Genomic DNA, 13,796 nt, shown 5'->3' on the forward strand with positions numbered 1-13,796 from the left:
TTAATAATATACTGTCCCTATCCAGGGTATCAATATTTTCAGTCAGGGAATCCGACCAAGCCACTCCAGCACTGCACATCCACGCTGAGGCGATTGCTGGTCGCAGTATAACACCAGTATGTGTGTATATACCTTTTAGGATATTTTCCAGCCTTCTATCAGCTGGTTCCTTAAGGGCGGCCGTATCGGGAGACGGTAACGCCACTTGTTTTGATAAGCGTGTGAGCGCCTTATCTACCCTAGGGGGTGTTTCCCAACGCGCCCTAACCTCTGGCGGGAAAGGGTATAGTGCCAATAATTTATTAGAAATCAGCAGTTTTTTATCGGGGGGAAACCACGCTTTATCACACACCTCATTTAATTCATCTGATTCAGGAAAAACTACTGGTAGTTTTTTCACACCCCACATAATACCCTTTTTTGTGGTACTTGTAGTGTCAGAAATATTCAATGCCTCCTTCATTGCCGTGATCATGTAACGTGTGGCCCTACTGGACATTACGTTTGTCTCCTCACCGTCGACACTGGATTCAGTATCCGTGTCTGGGTCTGTGTCGACCATCTGAGGTAACGGGCGTTTTAGCGCCCCCGACGGTGTCTGAGACACCTGAACAGGCACTAATTGATTTGCCGGCTGTCTCATGTCGTCAACAGTTTTTTGCAAAGTGCTGACACTGTCACGTAATTCTTTAAATACGACCATCCAGTCAGGTGTCGACTCCCTAGGGGGTGACATCACTAACACAGGCAATTGCTCTGCTTCCACATCATTTTCCTCCTCATACATGTCGACACAATCGTACCGACACCCAGCACACACACAGGGAATGCTCTGAAAGAGGACAGGACCCCACGAGCCCTTTGGGGAGACAGAGGGAGAGTTTGCCAGCACACACCAGAGCGCTATATATATACAGGGATAACCTTATGTAAGTGTTACTCCCTTTATAGCTGCTGTTTTATATTAGCTGCCAATAGTGCCCCCCCTCTCTTGTTTTACCCTGATTCTGTAGCAGGACTGCAGGGGAGAGTCTGGGAGCCTTCCTTCCAGCGGAACTGTGAGGGAAAATGGCGCTTGTGTGCTGAGGAGATAGGCTCCGCCCCCTTCACGGCGGCCTTTTCTCCCGCTTTTTTTAGGAAAACTGGCAGGGGTGAAATGCATCCATATAGCCCAGGAGCTATATGTGATGTATTTCTTTAGCCATATAAGGTTTAAACATGTTTTATTGCGTCTCAGGGCGCTCCCCCCCAGCGCCCTGCACCCTCAGTGACCGGAGTGTGAAGTGTGCTGAGAGCAATGGCGCACAGCTGCAGTGCTGTGCGCTACCTTATCTGAAGACAGGAACGTCTTCTGCCGCCGATTTCTCCGGACCTCTTCGCTCTTCTGGCTCTGTAAGGGGGCCGGCGGCGCGGCTCCGGGACCCATCCAGGCTGAACCTGTGATCGTCCCTCTGGAGCTAATGTCCAGTAGCCAAGAAGCCCAATCCACTCTGCACGCAGGTGAGTTCGCTTCTTCTCCCCTTAGTCCCACGATGCAGTGAGCCTGTTGCCAGCAGGACTCACTGAAAATAAAAAACCTATTTAAACTTTTACTTCTAAGCAGCTCAGGAGAACCACCTAGCATGCACCCTTCTCGTTCGGGCACAAAAATCTAACTGAGGCTTGGAGGAGGGTCATAGGGGGAGGAGCCAGTGCACACCAGCTAGTCTAAAGCTTTTACTTTTTGTGCCCAGTCTCCTGCGGAGCCGCTATTCCCCATGGTCCTTACGGAAGTCCCAGCATCCACTAGGACGTCAGAGAAATATGGGTGATATCCAGAGGAGTATGAAAAGGGGGATACGATAAGTGAACTTTGAGGAGGAGGTAGCACTATTTAGTGGGAAGAGACTACAGTAGAACAAGTAGAGATAATTGGTAGAGCATCCATGAGTACTATCAGAGAAAGGACTTTATCTGTGACTGCCTGTGCCGATCAACCATTAGGCTGTAGCCTAGGGCACCATACAGCTAGCACTCGGGTATGAACATGAAGATCTAAATTATTCCATATTGAGGGTGAAAATTAAAGAAAACTGTTAGTTATCCAGGGTTGGGTAGAATACGCCAGCGGTTGGGATGCCGGTGGTCAGAATACGGACCGTGACATCCCGATAGGGGGAGGTAATGCTGAATCCAGACAGGGGAAGTATACAGCATAATTACCTTCGCCCAATGCCCTTCTAACTCTCCCTACCCGCAGCCTAACCTAAACACTCCCTCCTTTACCCCCGGCTTACCTCTCCTGACAGCCAGGGCATGGTTGGGTTTCCAGCACCGGCCTCATTACCCTATTCAGGATGCCGATGACGCATTCCGATTAGGGTCAGGATCCCGGCGCCAGTATTTTGACTGCCGGGATCCCGACCGCTGGGATCTTGACCGGATCCAGTTTTCCAGCCATCCTGAGGAGTGTTGAGGGAGATTCTTAAAGTACCATTTAGCTGAGACGAGATTCTTAAAGTGACTACCAGATGACTGTGGCTGCATAACTCAATTAAATAAGATTGTTACTTATCCAGCCATCCTGAGGCGATGTTGAGGGAGATTCTTTAAGTGACTACCAGATGACTGAGGCCATGTGACCATAAAACGAACTCCTAAAACCTTTATGTAAATTGTGCTACTGCGCCATCTGGGTACCAGCCTGAAGAGCTGCATACATCATTAGTCTTCCTCGCATTCTCCAGAAGCTAAAAAGTCACCTTGACACTCTGCAAACATCATTAGATCACAGGATGCCAAGATCAAACATGTCAGTTGAATAGCCTTCATTACATGCACATGTGCTGTATAAATGGTGATTTCCTGAGCATGCACAAGAACCGTGATCTGAATTTAGTAGCAGGACAGTGGATGCTATAGTGTATTACCTAGGGCACCCAGAACCCTTAATAAGACCCTGGTGACTGCACAGAGAATAAAACAGTAACCTCCCATTACACTTTTGATTATTTAGTGTTTAACTTTACTCTCTCCAAAATATTTTATTGCTGCACCCATGTTCATTGTTTAAGGTCTCAGGTTCTAAGGGGGGGGGGGGGTTGGTATAATGGGTGGATAGTACAGTAGTTAGGGCATATAGGTAGATGTAGCTGGTTGTTAGAGATACAGCTGTACTGCAGTTGGGGTACAGTATACAAGTTGCGTACAAAATTTATAATATGGGTCTTTTTCTATATTTGTTTATTTTCTTAAGGGTAGGGCCACACACAGCGGCCTTCAGCGGGACCCGCTTGGCTGGGAGGGGGGTTTTGTGTGCACATGGATCCTGTTCTGCCGGATCCTGCAGAACAGGATCCGGCCAGTGACACATGGTATTTCAATGGAACACAGTGCGGCTGTGAACACATACATTGAAATGTATGTGTTCCCATTGAATTCCTGCCGTCCTGTCATCCGGCCCGACCGGCTGGATCCGGCGCCGGCGGGACTGCCGTGGGCGCCTTCATCCCCGGCTGTGCTACCTGGGCTCTGGTTGTCATTATATCTACTCAACATGACAGCTACTGTATGTATATTAGTGTTGCTTTACTTTAAAATACTTGTATCGTGTACAATATGACTGGACCAGATTTCTTATTTGTTACTGCTCTTACTTGTACTGCCTGGATTGGTTTAATATGCTGTTCTGCACCCAATTGCCGTCAGGCCACCTCCCTTTAATGTATTTTGGTTGGGACTGATCTGTCGTGCTATGACATGTGACTCCATGCTCATGTCTATCCTAAATTTTGTTTAACACGTTTTGCTTGTTTTGACATTTGTACAAAAAAATCTTTCTATAAATAAATGTGATTTAAAATAAAAATAAAAAATGTCTGGCCCAGTTGTGCAATTTAACTGTCTGCCTCATACATAATAAGTGCAGCCAAATTCTAGTTTGTGGACTACAAGATCCATAAACCCATATGTGGGTTTATGGATTGGGCTGCAAATTTGCATGTTGGCAAGGCTAAAATCCATCACTTCAAAGTACTGCGCTGTTATAGCTCAGTTATAAAATGAGCTTCAAGTCTTCTTTTATGTCCGTGGGTCTCTAAAATCCAATAACCATGACTACAATAGCAAGCACACTGCTTCTCTATAACTAAGGTGAGGGTGGGACCACAATAATTCTGCCAGTCAGGGGAATATCCCTGTTGCAGACAAACTTGACATTGATAAAATGGCATGATAAAGAACAGTTACCTTATAGGGTAAACTCTTGCTCCAGCTGATTCAAGAGTCTTAACATAAGATGCAGCAATGTACGAACGGCCAAGTGGCAGCAGGTTGTGAAAGTGTGTCTCTTGTGCCAATACTCCTGCATGGAAAATAGAGAGCTATGAGAAAATGAGATTGCAAAAAGGAAAGCATCCGAGATAAAGTTGGGATTGCTGAGGGAGTCATTTTCCTACGTACAGCACAGCACAAGAAATCCCACTAAAAGTATCAGCGATGGCCGATTGAGAACCTATGCAACCTGGTGGACCATTATGCAATAGGTAGCATCTTTCCATGTGTATCAATGCCTATTTTCCTATAGATTGTAAGCTTGTGAGCAGTGCCCTCCTACCTCTATTATACCCCTTTTCCACCTACTAAGCACGGGTCGCAGCCGGGAGCCTGACATGGGTGCTACCCGGCTGCGGCCCATGCTCAGCCCCCTTTCCCACTGCGCTCACCAACCCGGCATATTGCCGGGTTGGCGACGCTGCTAGAAACGCAGCAGGGGCGGCGCTGTGAGATCACATGATCTCTCAGCGCCGCCCTTCCATACAGTGTAAACGGGAGCCGTGTCGCATCGACACGGCTTCTGTTTACACTACAACCCTACCCGGATCATTCCCGTGTCCTACCCAGGTAGTTACCCGGGTAGGAGTTACGGGTCACTTAATCTGGGTTTTTGCGGGGGGACCCTTTTCCACTAGCAAAAAACACCGGTAAATGCGCGCCCCCGTGCATTTACCCGTGTTTTTTGAGCTAGTGGAAAAGGGGTATAACTGTCTGTTATTACCCAGTTTTGTTCGATTACTGTTTTTCCAATGTAAAGCGCAACAGAATATGCTGCGCTATATAAGAAACTTAATAAATAAAAAATCTTAACATTACTTAAGCTATACAAGTAGTAAGACTATTCAACAAAATAAGATTTAACAGAACTTCATGTAAATTTGAAAGAGCAAATGTGAAAATAAACTCTGAATAGGCAATACAGTAGTTTACCTTTAATGAACATCACTTCCAATGACTAGCTAATAAACGGGTCTATGAATAATACAAATCATCTATGCATGTCTGAGATCACAACCTGGCGTATCTGTAAAGGAGGAAATGCTAAATGGGGCCTGTACGTCGTGCATGGGTGAGCTGTTTACACAAATGAATAATGATGACTGTAACAAATCCAACAGTTTACCTGGAACTAGTTTTGCCAGTGATTGTAATTCATGGAAAAATAAACATGTCCTTGGTGATTTAACACAATAACAGCCTCTGATTTATGGAAAATTAATTAATTAAGAACCTACTTAGTGGAGAGAGCTGTACAGGAATGCTTCCTTATAAAGCGCACATAGGACATTTTCAGATATCAATGTACCATGCCAAATACTTAAGAAGTTGTTTCTTTCATAGTATATATAGAAATCCAGGTGTGTGGCTCAGACTATTCTCAGTAGCAAAATAAGTCGTAATCCTATCCCCCCTCCCCTCCAGCTTGAATCTCCCCTAGTCACTGCCATTTCCCTTTCTTTACATCTTTCTCCCCTACATATTTCTGTTTTTGTTTGAGGGGGTAGTGGGTTATGGTTGATCGTAAAATAATACCATATAAATAAAACAGATACGCTGAAGAGTAAAACAGCACCTCCTACTTACATTTAGTAGGGGGGCTGCCGCTGCCAGAAGAGGAGAGCTGAGCCCGGTTAGCTGGGTCCTGGAACCTGCGCAATGGATCTGGAAGGTGTCGGCACTGGCGCAGACACTGCGGCTGTGCAAGCCCCCGTCTTCCATGGACTGCATCAGCTGCAGCCCATAGAAGCCAGATTGGGCTGCATCGAAGGCAGGAGTGGCTTTCTACAGGAAGTCAGGTCTCCACTTATTGCAGCCTGGTCTGGCAGTCCCAGTGGAAGGAAACCTCTCCCAATGGAACTGCCTGTAGGAGTGGCACTCGATATACCGTCTGTCGGGATCCTGGCGCTCAGCATACCGGCACCGGGATCCCGACAGCCGGCCATTCGTAGTACACCCGCCTGTAGTGTCTGTGACTGACACCATGGACTTTCAAAAGGAAGTCACTGCCAGTCATAGTGAAGCCAGTGCAGTCATGGACTGCATCTGGCTTCACCGACACTAAGATGGTTGGCAGATTTTATCTGGGGGGGCTGCAGTCCTGCAGGTCACAGGTAAAATCCGCAACTGGACATGAAAGAAAACGGGCATAGAAATAAAGCCCATTTTATAAGGTTCACAACTTTAGAATGTGAATACAATTTAGAAATTTACTGCCAATTTAAATATACAGGAGCCTTGATTTAAATGGTCAAACCAAATGCAAAACTTAAAGCCAACATGAAGTGCAGAAATTACCAGTGACTGGATACACAGACAGCAAATGGCCACAGAAGTACAGGGAATGAGCAATGTGACCCTAACTCCACAATAAAAAGGTATTTGTACCGATTGTCTGAGAAGTTTAAAGTTTGTTCTAATGCATTAATCATAATAATGTTCATTCACTGACTGATCCACCCTTTGTGGTAGATGTATCAACGACCCGATCGCACTATGCAGCTGTTCACAGTGCAGCGATCGGGTCGAAACTGCGCATGCTAGGCGGTGAAGGCCGTCATTACCTAGCGATCACCTCTGCCTGACAGACAGGCAAAGGCGGTTGCTGGGCGGCTCGGCAGCGTTTGGCCGCCGTTTTCAGCGGTGTGGCCAGACCGTGCGGGCCGCAGTGGCTGCATGACGTCACACACAGCTGCTGCGACCCTGGGCAGTGACGAGTAACTCCCGGCCAGTCACAGGAGCTGTGCTGGCTGGGAGTTACTCTTCAAGTACAAAAGCAACGCCGCCATGTGATGCTTTTGTACTTGTGCGTGGGGGGGGGGGGGGGCGGACTGACATGCGGGGCGGACTAGCCCTGTGCTGGGCGTCCCCCGCATGTCAGGAAAGATGATCGTAGCTGTGCTAAATTTAGCACAGCTACGATCAACTTGGAATGACCCCCAAAGTACCTGCCAATAAGCTTTAACTGTCATGTTACAGGTTGTGTTTGATAAATGACAGGAGCCGATTAGTTGGTACTTTATCTCTTTTCACTTTACAGGACATCTGCCCCTAAATCATTTTTGCAACCTTAGGAGTTTGTATAGTAGAACTTCTGTTATATTTGTGCTACTAATAATACTTCCAATTTGTATATTTTTTGCATTCAAAGGAGGGAAAAAAGCCAACAACTCACTACACATATTGTCAGTGTAACAAACACTACTGTATATGTCTGTAGCCTCAATCACCCCACACAGTCATCTTTTTTATGTTTAGCAAGTCTTCTAGTTTTTCTTGCAAACACGTCTTGGGATACAAGTAGGGAGGCCAATCCCGAGCCTGTTTTTCAATCCCGGGTATTGGGATTGAAAAAAAAAGGTAAATCACTGGATTCTCGGGATACCTGGGATTGGGTTGAAAGGGAGCCTGAGAACGTTTAACGCTGCCCGGCATTAAAGAAAACAATGGGCAGGTAAATCCCGCAATCCCCGAGATTGGAGCTTCCAATCCCGGGATTGAATCCTGGCCATTTTTTGGCCTAAATCTTGGGATCCCGCTGATCTCGATCCCGGGATTGGTCTCCCTAGATACAAGGTAGGATAATGCTGTGAATAGCTACTAAATGGAAGAATCGGTGTTCCATCTACAGCTGAACTTTTTCTATTTTCAATACTCTACTCAGCAGTCTTCCTATTGTCATGTGGTTGTGCTGTATAGCAAATATGGTTGAAGACTGTTTGCTGTAAAAATGGGGAAAACACATAATGACAATGGCAGGAGCATGTGATTGTCGGCCTGCTGTTTATTTATGCTCCAATAACGAATCTTGTTGTACAAGGTAGCAGTGGAAAAACTCAGACGCAGACCTCAGACAATCTGAAATCATTCCATAACAGATTATAAACTTGCCAAACTTGTTTTCACCTGAAGCCTGTTATGGGACAGATTCCCACATGCTGTAGTGTAACTGTACACTACAAATGCTCTTTCAAAGAGCTACATATGTAAGTAAACAGAATTTTACAGAGCTGACGCCTATATGTATAGTTAAGTCTAATAAAGGGCCCCATGCACTAGAGAGATAATGCCCGATTTCATCTGATTTCGGGCATTCGGCCCGATATATCGGATGAAATCGAGTGTTTCCGATCAGATGCGTGTTCCCGTGAGCATTGGATCCTCCAGATTGAATGTGCTGCACATTCAATCAGGTCCGACCTGGGGGCATGGCTGGGATCGCCCAAGATACATCGTATGCAAAAGGACAGCATACAATGTATATTGGGCGATCCTGCCCCCCGGGAGGTTGCCGTGGTGAACGCCTGCGACATGTGGTCGCATAAGTGTATGGGGCCCTTAAAGGCGTGTACACACGGAGTGATAAATCTGTAAGATTTTGACTATATAGTCAAAATCTTAAGGAAAGATAGTGCATATCTCAAGGTGTTAGGCAGCTTGCGATATAGATTCGATCCCGATGTGCGTTCCCGTGGTGTCGGTATCGCAAGGCTAGTCAAAACTGCCACTTAGTCAAAATCGTACATAGACAAAATAGAAAGTGCAACTAGTATGTATCTGTGCTATCTGGGCTCCGGGGAAAGGGAAACCGCATAGTCAAAATCGGGCACGGCAAGGATCTCACCGTGTGGACACACCTTAACAGCTACAGTAATATTTTCTTCTTTTAAGAAATTATTATAGAGCCGGTATTATTGGAACAGAACTCTTTTATTTGATCAAGGAAAGTGAAGATTAGAAATCAAAGTATAGGGCATGAAAACATTTTTCTTCTTTTAAAATAAATAAAACATAATAAACTAATCCTTTATAAAACCGGAGCTATCATAGCAAAATGTAGTGCATTTCTATTCAGAAACACCAGTTAAACTGTGTTTTTTGTTTTGTTGCGCATTTCCTTTTTGACCTATATTACCATTCAAAGCTGGTGATTGGCTGTGTTTCTCCAGTCCCATTTCATGGGATTGACATGACACAGCACACACGAAGGTGCAGAGTGAAAGCGATAACTAGGAGATAACGCGGTTAAAACGTGCGGTAAGAAAATGTGTTCAGCAGCTGAGACACGGCATGAAACCATGATTACGGACTGTGGTTTAGGTGTGAAAGGGGTATTTGTCACGCAAAATTAAAAAAATGGGGGGGGGGGGGTTATAGTCCTTTAAATGGATAAATAAAAATCTCACAGCTATACATATTAAAATTACTGAATTACTGTTCAAAACTCTCTTTAGCACTTACATTTTCTTTAATGCATATACTACTGCACTTTGATGAGAAAGCCAGGTAAAGGCAAGGCCAATTGAAGATTTTGGGCCTAATTCAGATCTGATTGCAGCAGCAAATGTGTTAGCTACTGGGCAAAACCATGTACACTGCGGGGGGGGGGGGGGGGGCAGATATAACATGTGCAGGGAGAGTTAAGGGGGGTACTCACGGAGCGATCCCAGCCTAAAATCTAAGCAATCTGACTAGAGTGCTTAGATTTTAAGCATGATCTCTCCGTGTGTACCCCCCACAGCGTTAGCGATGCACAGCCCTGAGCATCGCTATCGCTGGCGCTAGATTGGCCCGCAGGCTCAATCTAAATCTAGCAGGTCGCTCATTTCACCTGCTGGGTGAAATGAGTGGCCCCTGTAAATGCTGATTTACATACAGGACTAAAAGCACCGTTCCCCCCCCCCCCCCCCCCCCCCCCGTACGCTCAAGACATATCGCACAGGACACATCTCTCCCCACATCTGACCGTGATTACGGGCCTTTAGATTTGGGTGGGGTGTGTTAAAACTGAGGGGCAGATTTAATACGCTTGATGAAGTGGAAGGTGATAACGCACTAGCCAATCAGCTCCTATCTGCCATATTACAGGCTGGGTTTGAAAAATTACAGTTAGGAGCTGACTGGCTGGTGCGTTGTCACCTTCCACTTTATCACTTCATCAGGCTTAATAAATCTGCCCTTCTAATCTAAATTGCAGTGTAAAAAGGAAGCAGCCAGTATTTACCCTGCACAGAAACAATATAACCCACCCAAATCTAACTCTCTGCACAGGTTACATCTGCCCCCCCTGCAGTGCACATGGGCCCTCATTCCGAGTTGATCGCTCGCTGACGTTTTTCGCAGCGCAGCGATCAGGTGAAAAAACTGCATTTATGCGCATGGTACGCAGCGCGCATACGCTAAGTACTTTCACACAAAACTTTGTAGTTTTACACAAGCCCAAGCAACGCTTTTCAGTCGCTCGAGTGTTCGTTGTTTGATTGACAGGAAGTCTGTGTTTCTGGGCGGCAACTCAGCGTTTTCAGGGAGTGTGCTAAAAAACGCAGGCGTGCCAGGTAAAAACACAGGAGTGGCTGGCGGAACGCAGGGCGTATGTGACGTCAAACCAGGAACTAAACAGACTGCACTCATCGCAAGCTAGGAGTAAGTCTTCAGCCACTCTGAAACTGCATGAAATTTTTTAGTAGCAGAACTGCTAACTTTTCGGTCGCACTTCTGCTAAGCTAAGATACACTCCCAGAGGGCGGCGGCCTAGTGTGTGCACTGCTGCTAAAAGCAGCTAGCGAGCGATCAACTCGGAATGAGGGCCATGGTTAGCTAACAAATTTGCTGCTGCCATCAGATCTGAATTACCCCCTTTGTCCGTTGCATTAACTACTGCAGATAATTGTCTGTATCTCCAGTTCCTAAATGTCCTTCTATGCGTTTATGCTGCTGTAAAACTCTTTACACTATACAGTATTATACGAAAAATAGAAGATTCAAAGTAATCGTTATGAAAATAGGCACATGGTTGATATGTCCAAACTGCCTATAAATTCTATAGTACTTTAATGACCTCCCATGGTACTTTCATAGTAAGAATTTAAAAGAGTTCAAGTGTTTTTTTTCAATTTTAGGATTAGTTGATGCACAATTCACACTAAAGGCCCATACACACTAGACGATTCTGAGCTCGAAGTATCTCACTTTTGGCGTTTTGAGCTCAAACTCAGCCAATGCGTATGGCCGGACATCGAGCGATGTTCCCCTGGTGACACACAGTGGAGGAATTCTGTTCTCCCAGTGATACACAGTGGAGGTATCTTGTGCCCTGGTGACACACAGTGGAGGCATTCTGTTCTCCCAGTGATACACAGTGGAGGTATCTTGTGCCCTGGTGACACACAGTGGAGGCATTCTGTTCTCCCAGTGATACACAGTGGAGGCATTTTGTGCCCCTATCACACACACACACACACTAGAGGCATTTTGTGCACTGGCGACACACAGTGAAGTCATTTTGTGTCCCAGGTGACACACTGTGGAGCCATTTTGTGAACCCAGTGACACAGTGGGGACTTTCTGTGCCCCTGGTGACACACACACAGTGGAGGCATGTTGTACCACCGGTGACAAACGATGGAGGCATTTTGTGCTCCCAGTGACAGACACACACACACAGTGGAAGCAATAGAGCCCCCAGTGACACACAGTGGAAGCATTAGTGCCCCCGGTTACACGCACACAGTGGAAGCATTAGTGTCACCAGTTACACGCACACAGTGGAAGCATTAGTGTCACCAGTTACACGCACACAGTGGAAGCATTAGTGTCACCAGTTACACGCACACAGTGGAAGCATTAGTGTCACCAGTTACACGCACACAGTGGAAGCATTAGTGTCACCAGTTACACGCACACAGTGGAAACATTAGTGCCCCCGAAGACACAGAGTGGAAGCATTTGTGCCCCTGATCACATGCATACAGTGGAAGCATTAGTGCCCTGATCACATGCACACAGTGGAGGCATTAGTGCATCTGGTCACACGCACACAGTGGGATCATTAGTGCACCGATCACACGGACCAAGTGGAGGAATTAGTACATCTGGTCACACACAGTGGAAGCACCCCTGAAGACGCAGAGTGGAAGCATTAGTGCCCCGGGTCACACGCACACAGTGGAAGCATTAGTGCCCCTGGTCACAAGCACACAGTGGAGGCATCAGTTTCTCTGGTCACAAGCACACAGTGGAGGCATCAGTTTCCCTGGTCACAAGCACACAGTGGAGGCATTAGTGCCCCTGGTCACAAGCACACAGTGGAGGCATTAGTGCCCCTGGTCACAAGCACACAGTGGAGGCATTAGTGCCCCTGGTCACAAGCACACAGTGGAGGCATTAGTGCTCCTGGTCACAAGCACACAGTGGAGGCATTAGTGCCCCCGGTCACAAGCGCACAGTGGAGGCATTTTGCATAATAAGAATGAAGTCTACCAAATTAGTAAAACCAGTATATCCTGTCAGGCCTCATGAATATTAGTCACAATGTGTTCAGTATAATCGCTGATTCCTACTGCATTAATAGACTGACATCTTGTTAATACAGGTCAAGCCCAGGTAATGCCATTCTCTACAGACAGATCCCTAGATGCATATACCCGGTGAATGGTTCCAGACAGCGCCTCTGGTTATCCGTCCCCACAGCCCACACACTGACACAGCGATCACAGTACAGTCCACAGGCTCCCATTCCCAGTACTTCCACTGCATATCTATTCCAGGTGTCATGAGAATACAGTAATACTCACAATGCACTGGCTCTGGTGGCTGGTACACAGCAGTGTATGGGCAGTAGGCAGGACAGGCTATACAGCACCGCCTGGCAGCAGGGCGATACAGTCCCAGTGTTTACACTCACTGCACCCTCCTCCCCCCAATCCCAGCCCCTGCTCTCCCTCATGTGTGACCACATAGCCGCACAGTATGGAGACCAGCCTGCCACACTGCACCGGGTACACCTCACCCCGGATGGCACACTCCCCGCACAGCATATGAAGCATTAGGAGGATCGGACTACGTGATAGACTAGACTGCTGCTGTAGAACGAGAAGTCGCAGCATGCCCACACGCCTCTGCCTGTCAGTGTTCTAGGTTCCAAATATTTACAATGCAATAAAGGTGTGTGACAGGAATCAGGCAGAGGACAGTGATCCAGAATCAGGCAGAGGACAGTGATCCAGCCCCCCGCAATGCCCCCATGTAGAGGGGCTCTCACCAATGACTGGTCTATCGTTGAGCGGAGGCTTCGTGCTGTGCAGGTAGGACCCCCAGGACCCGCCGAGGAGCAGCACAGCCACCAGCAGCAGGAGCAGAGCGGCAGAGCCCATGATGGCAGAGCATCGGAGGAGACGCTGCTTCCTAATCACCAGCACCACCGGCCGGCACTGCCTCCAGGGGAGGAGGAGGGAGCAGAAGGGCTGAGTAACAGTGACAGCAGCGAGGCGGCTGCAGGAGCAGCATCCCCTCCTCCGCCTCCTTCCCCAGTCACAGCAGAGAGGCCCGCATTGCATCAGCACGCCGTCCCCCGCCAGTGAGAGAGAGAAATGGAGGCAGCTGACGTCTATACTTCCGCATATATGCCCACCCTGCTAGCTTTGTGCCCACCCTCTTCTTCATGTGCCCACCCCCTGCTACAACTGCCCACCCTCTTCCCTTCATAT

General features: G+C 47.2%; 1 protein-coding gene across 1 annotated transcript in view; it reads right to left on the reverse strand.

The window, feature by feature from the left end:
- The window catches only part of GGH (gamma-glutamyl hydrolase), a 56,671-nt gene extending 42,982 nt beyond the window's left edge, over nt 1-13,689 (reverse strand). The window contains exons 1-2 of the mRNA XM_063923782.1: nt 13,352-13,689; nt 4,228-4,342 (exon numbers count right to left, since the gene is read on the reverse strand). Of these exons, the coding sequence (XP_063779852.1) occupies nt 4,228-4,342; nt 13,352-13,646 (410 nt within the window). The 5' untranslated portion in view covers nt 13,647-13,689. The remainder of the gene's footprint in view (nt 1-4,227; nt 4,343-13,351) is intronic.
- Nucleotides 13,690-13,796: the final 107 nt, after the last annotated feature.

Source organism: Pseudophryne corroboree, chromosome 5 (assembly GCF_028390025.1).
Source record: "Pseudophryne corroboree isolate aPseCor3 chromosome 5, aPseCor3.hap2, whole genome shotgun sequence".
NCBI lineage: Eukaryota > Metazoa > Chordata > Amphibia > Anura > Myobatrachidae > Pseudophryne > Pseudophryne corroboree.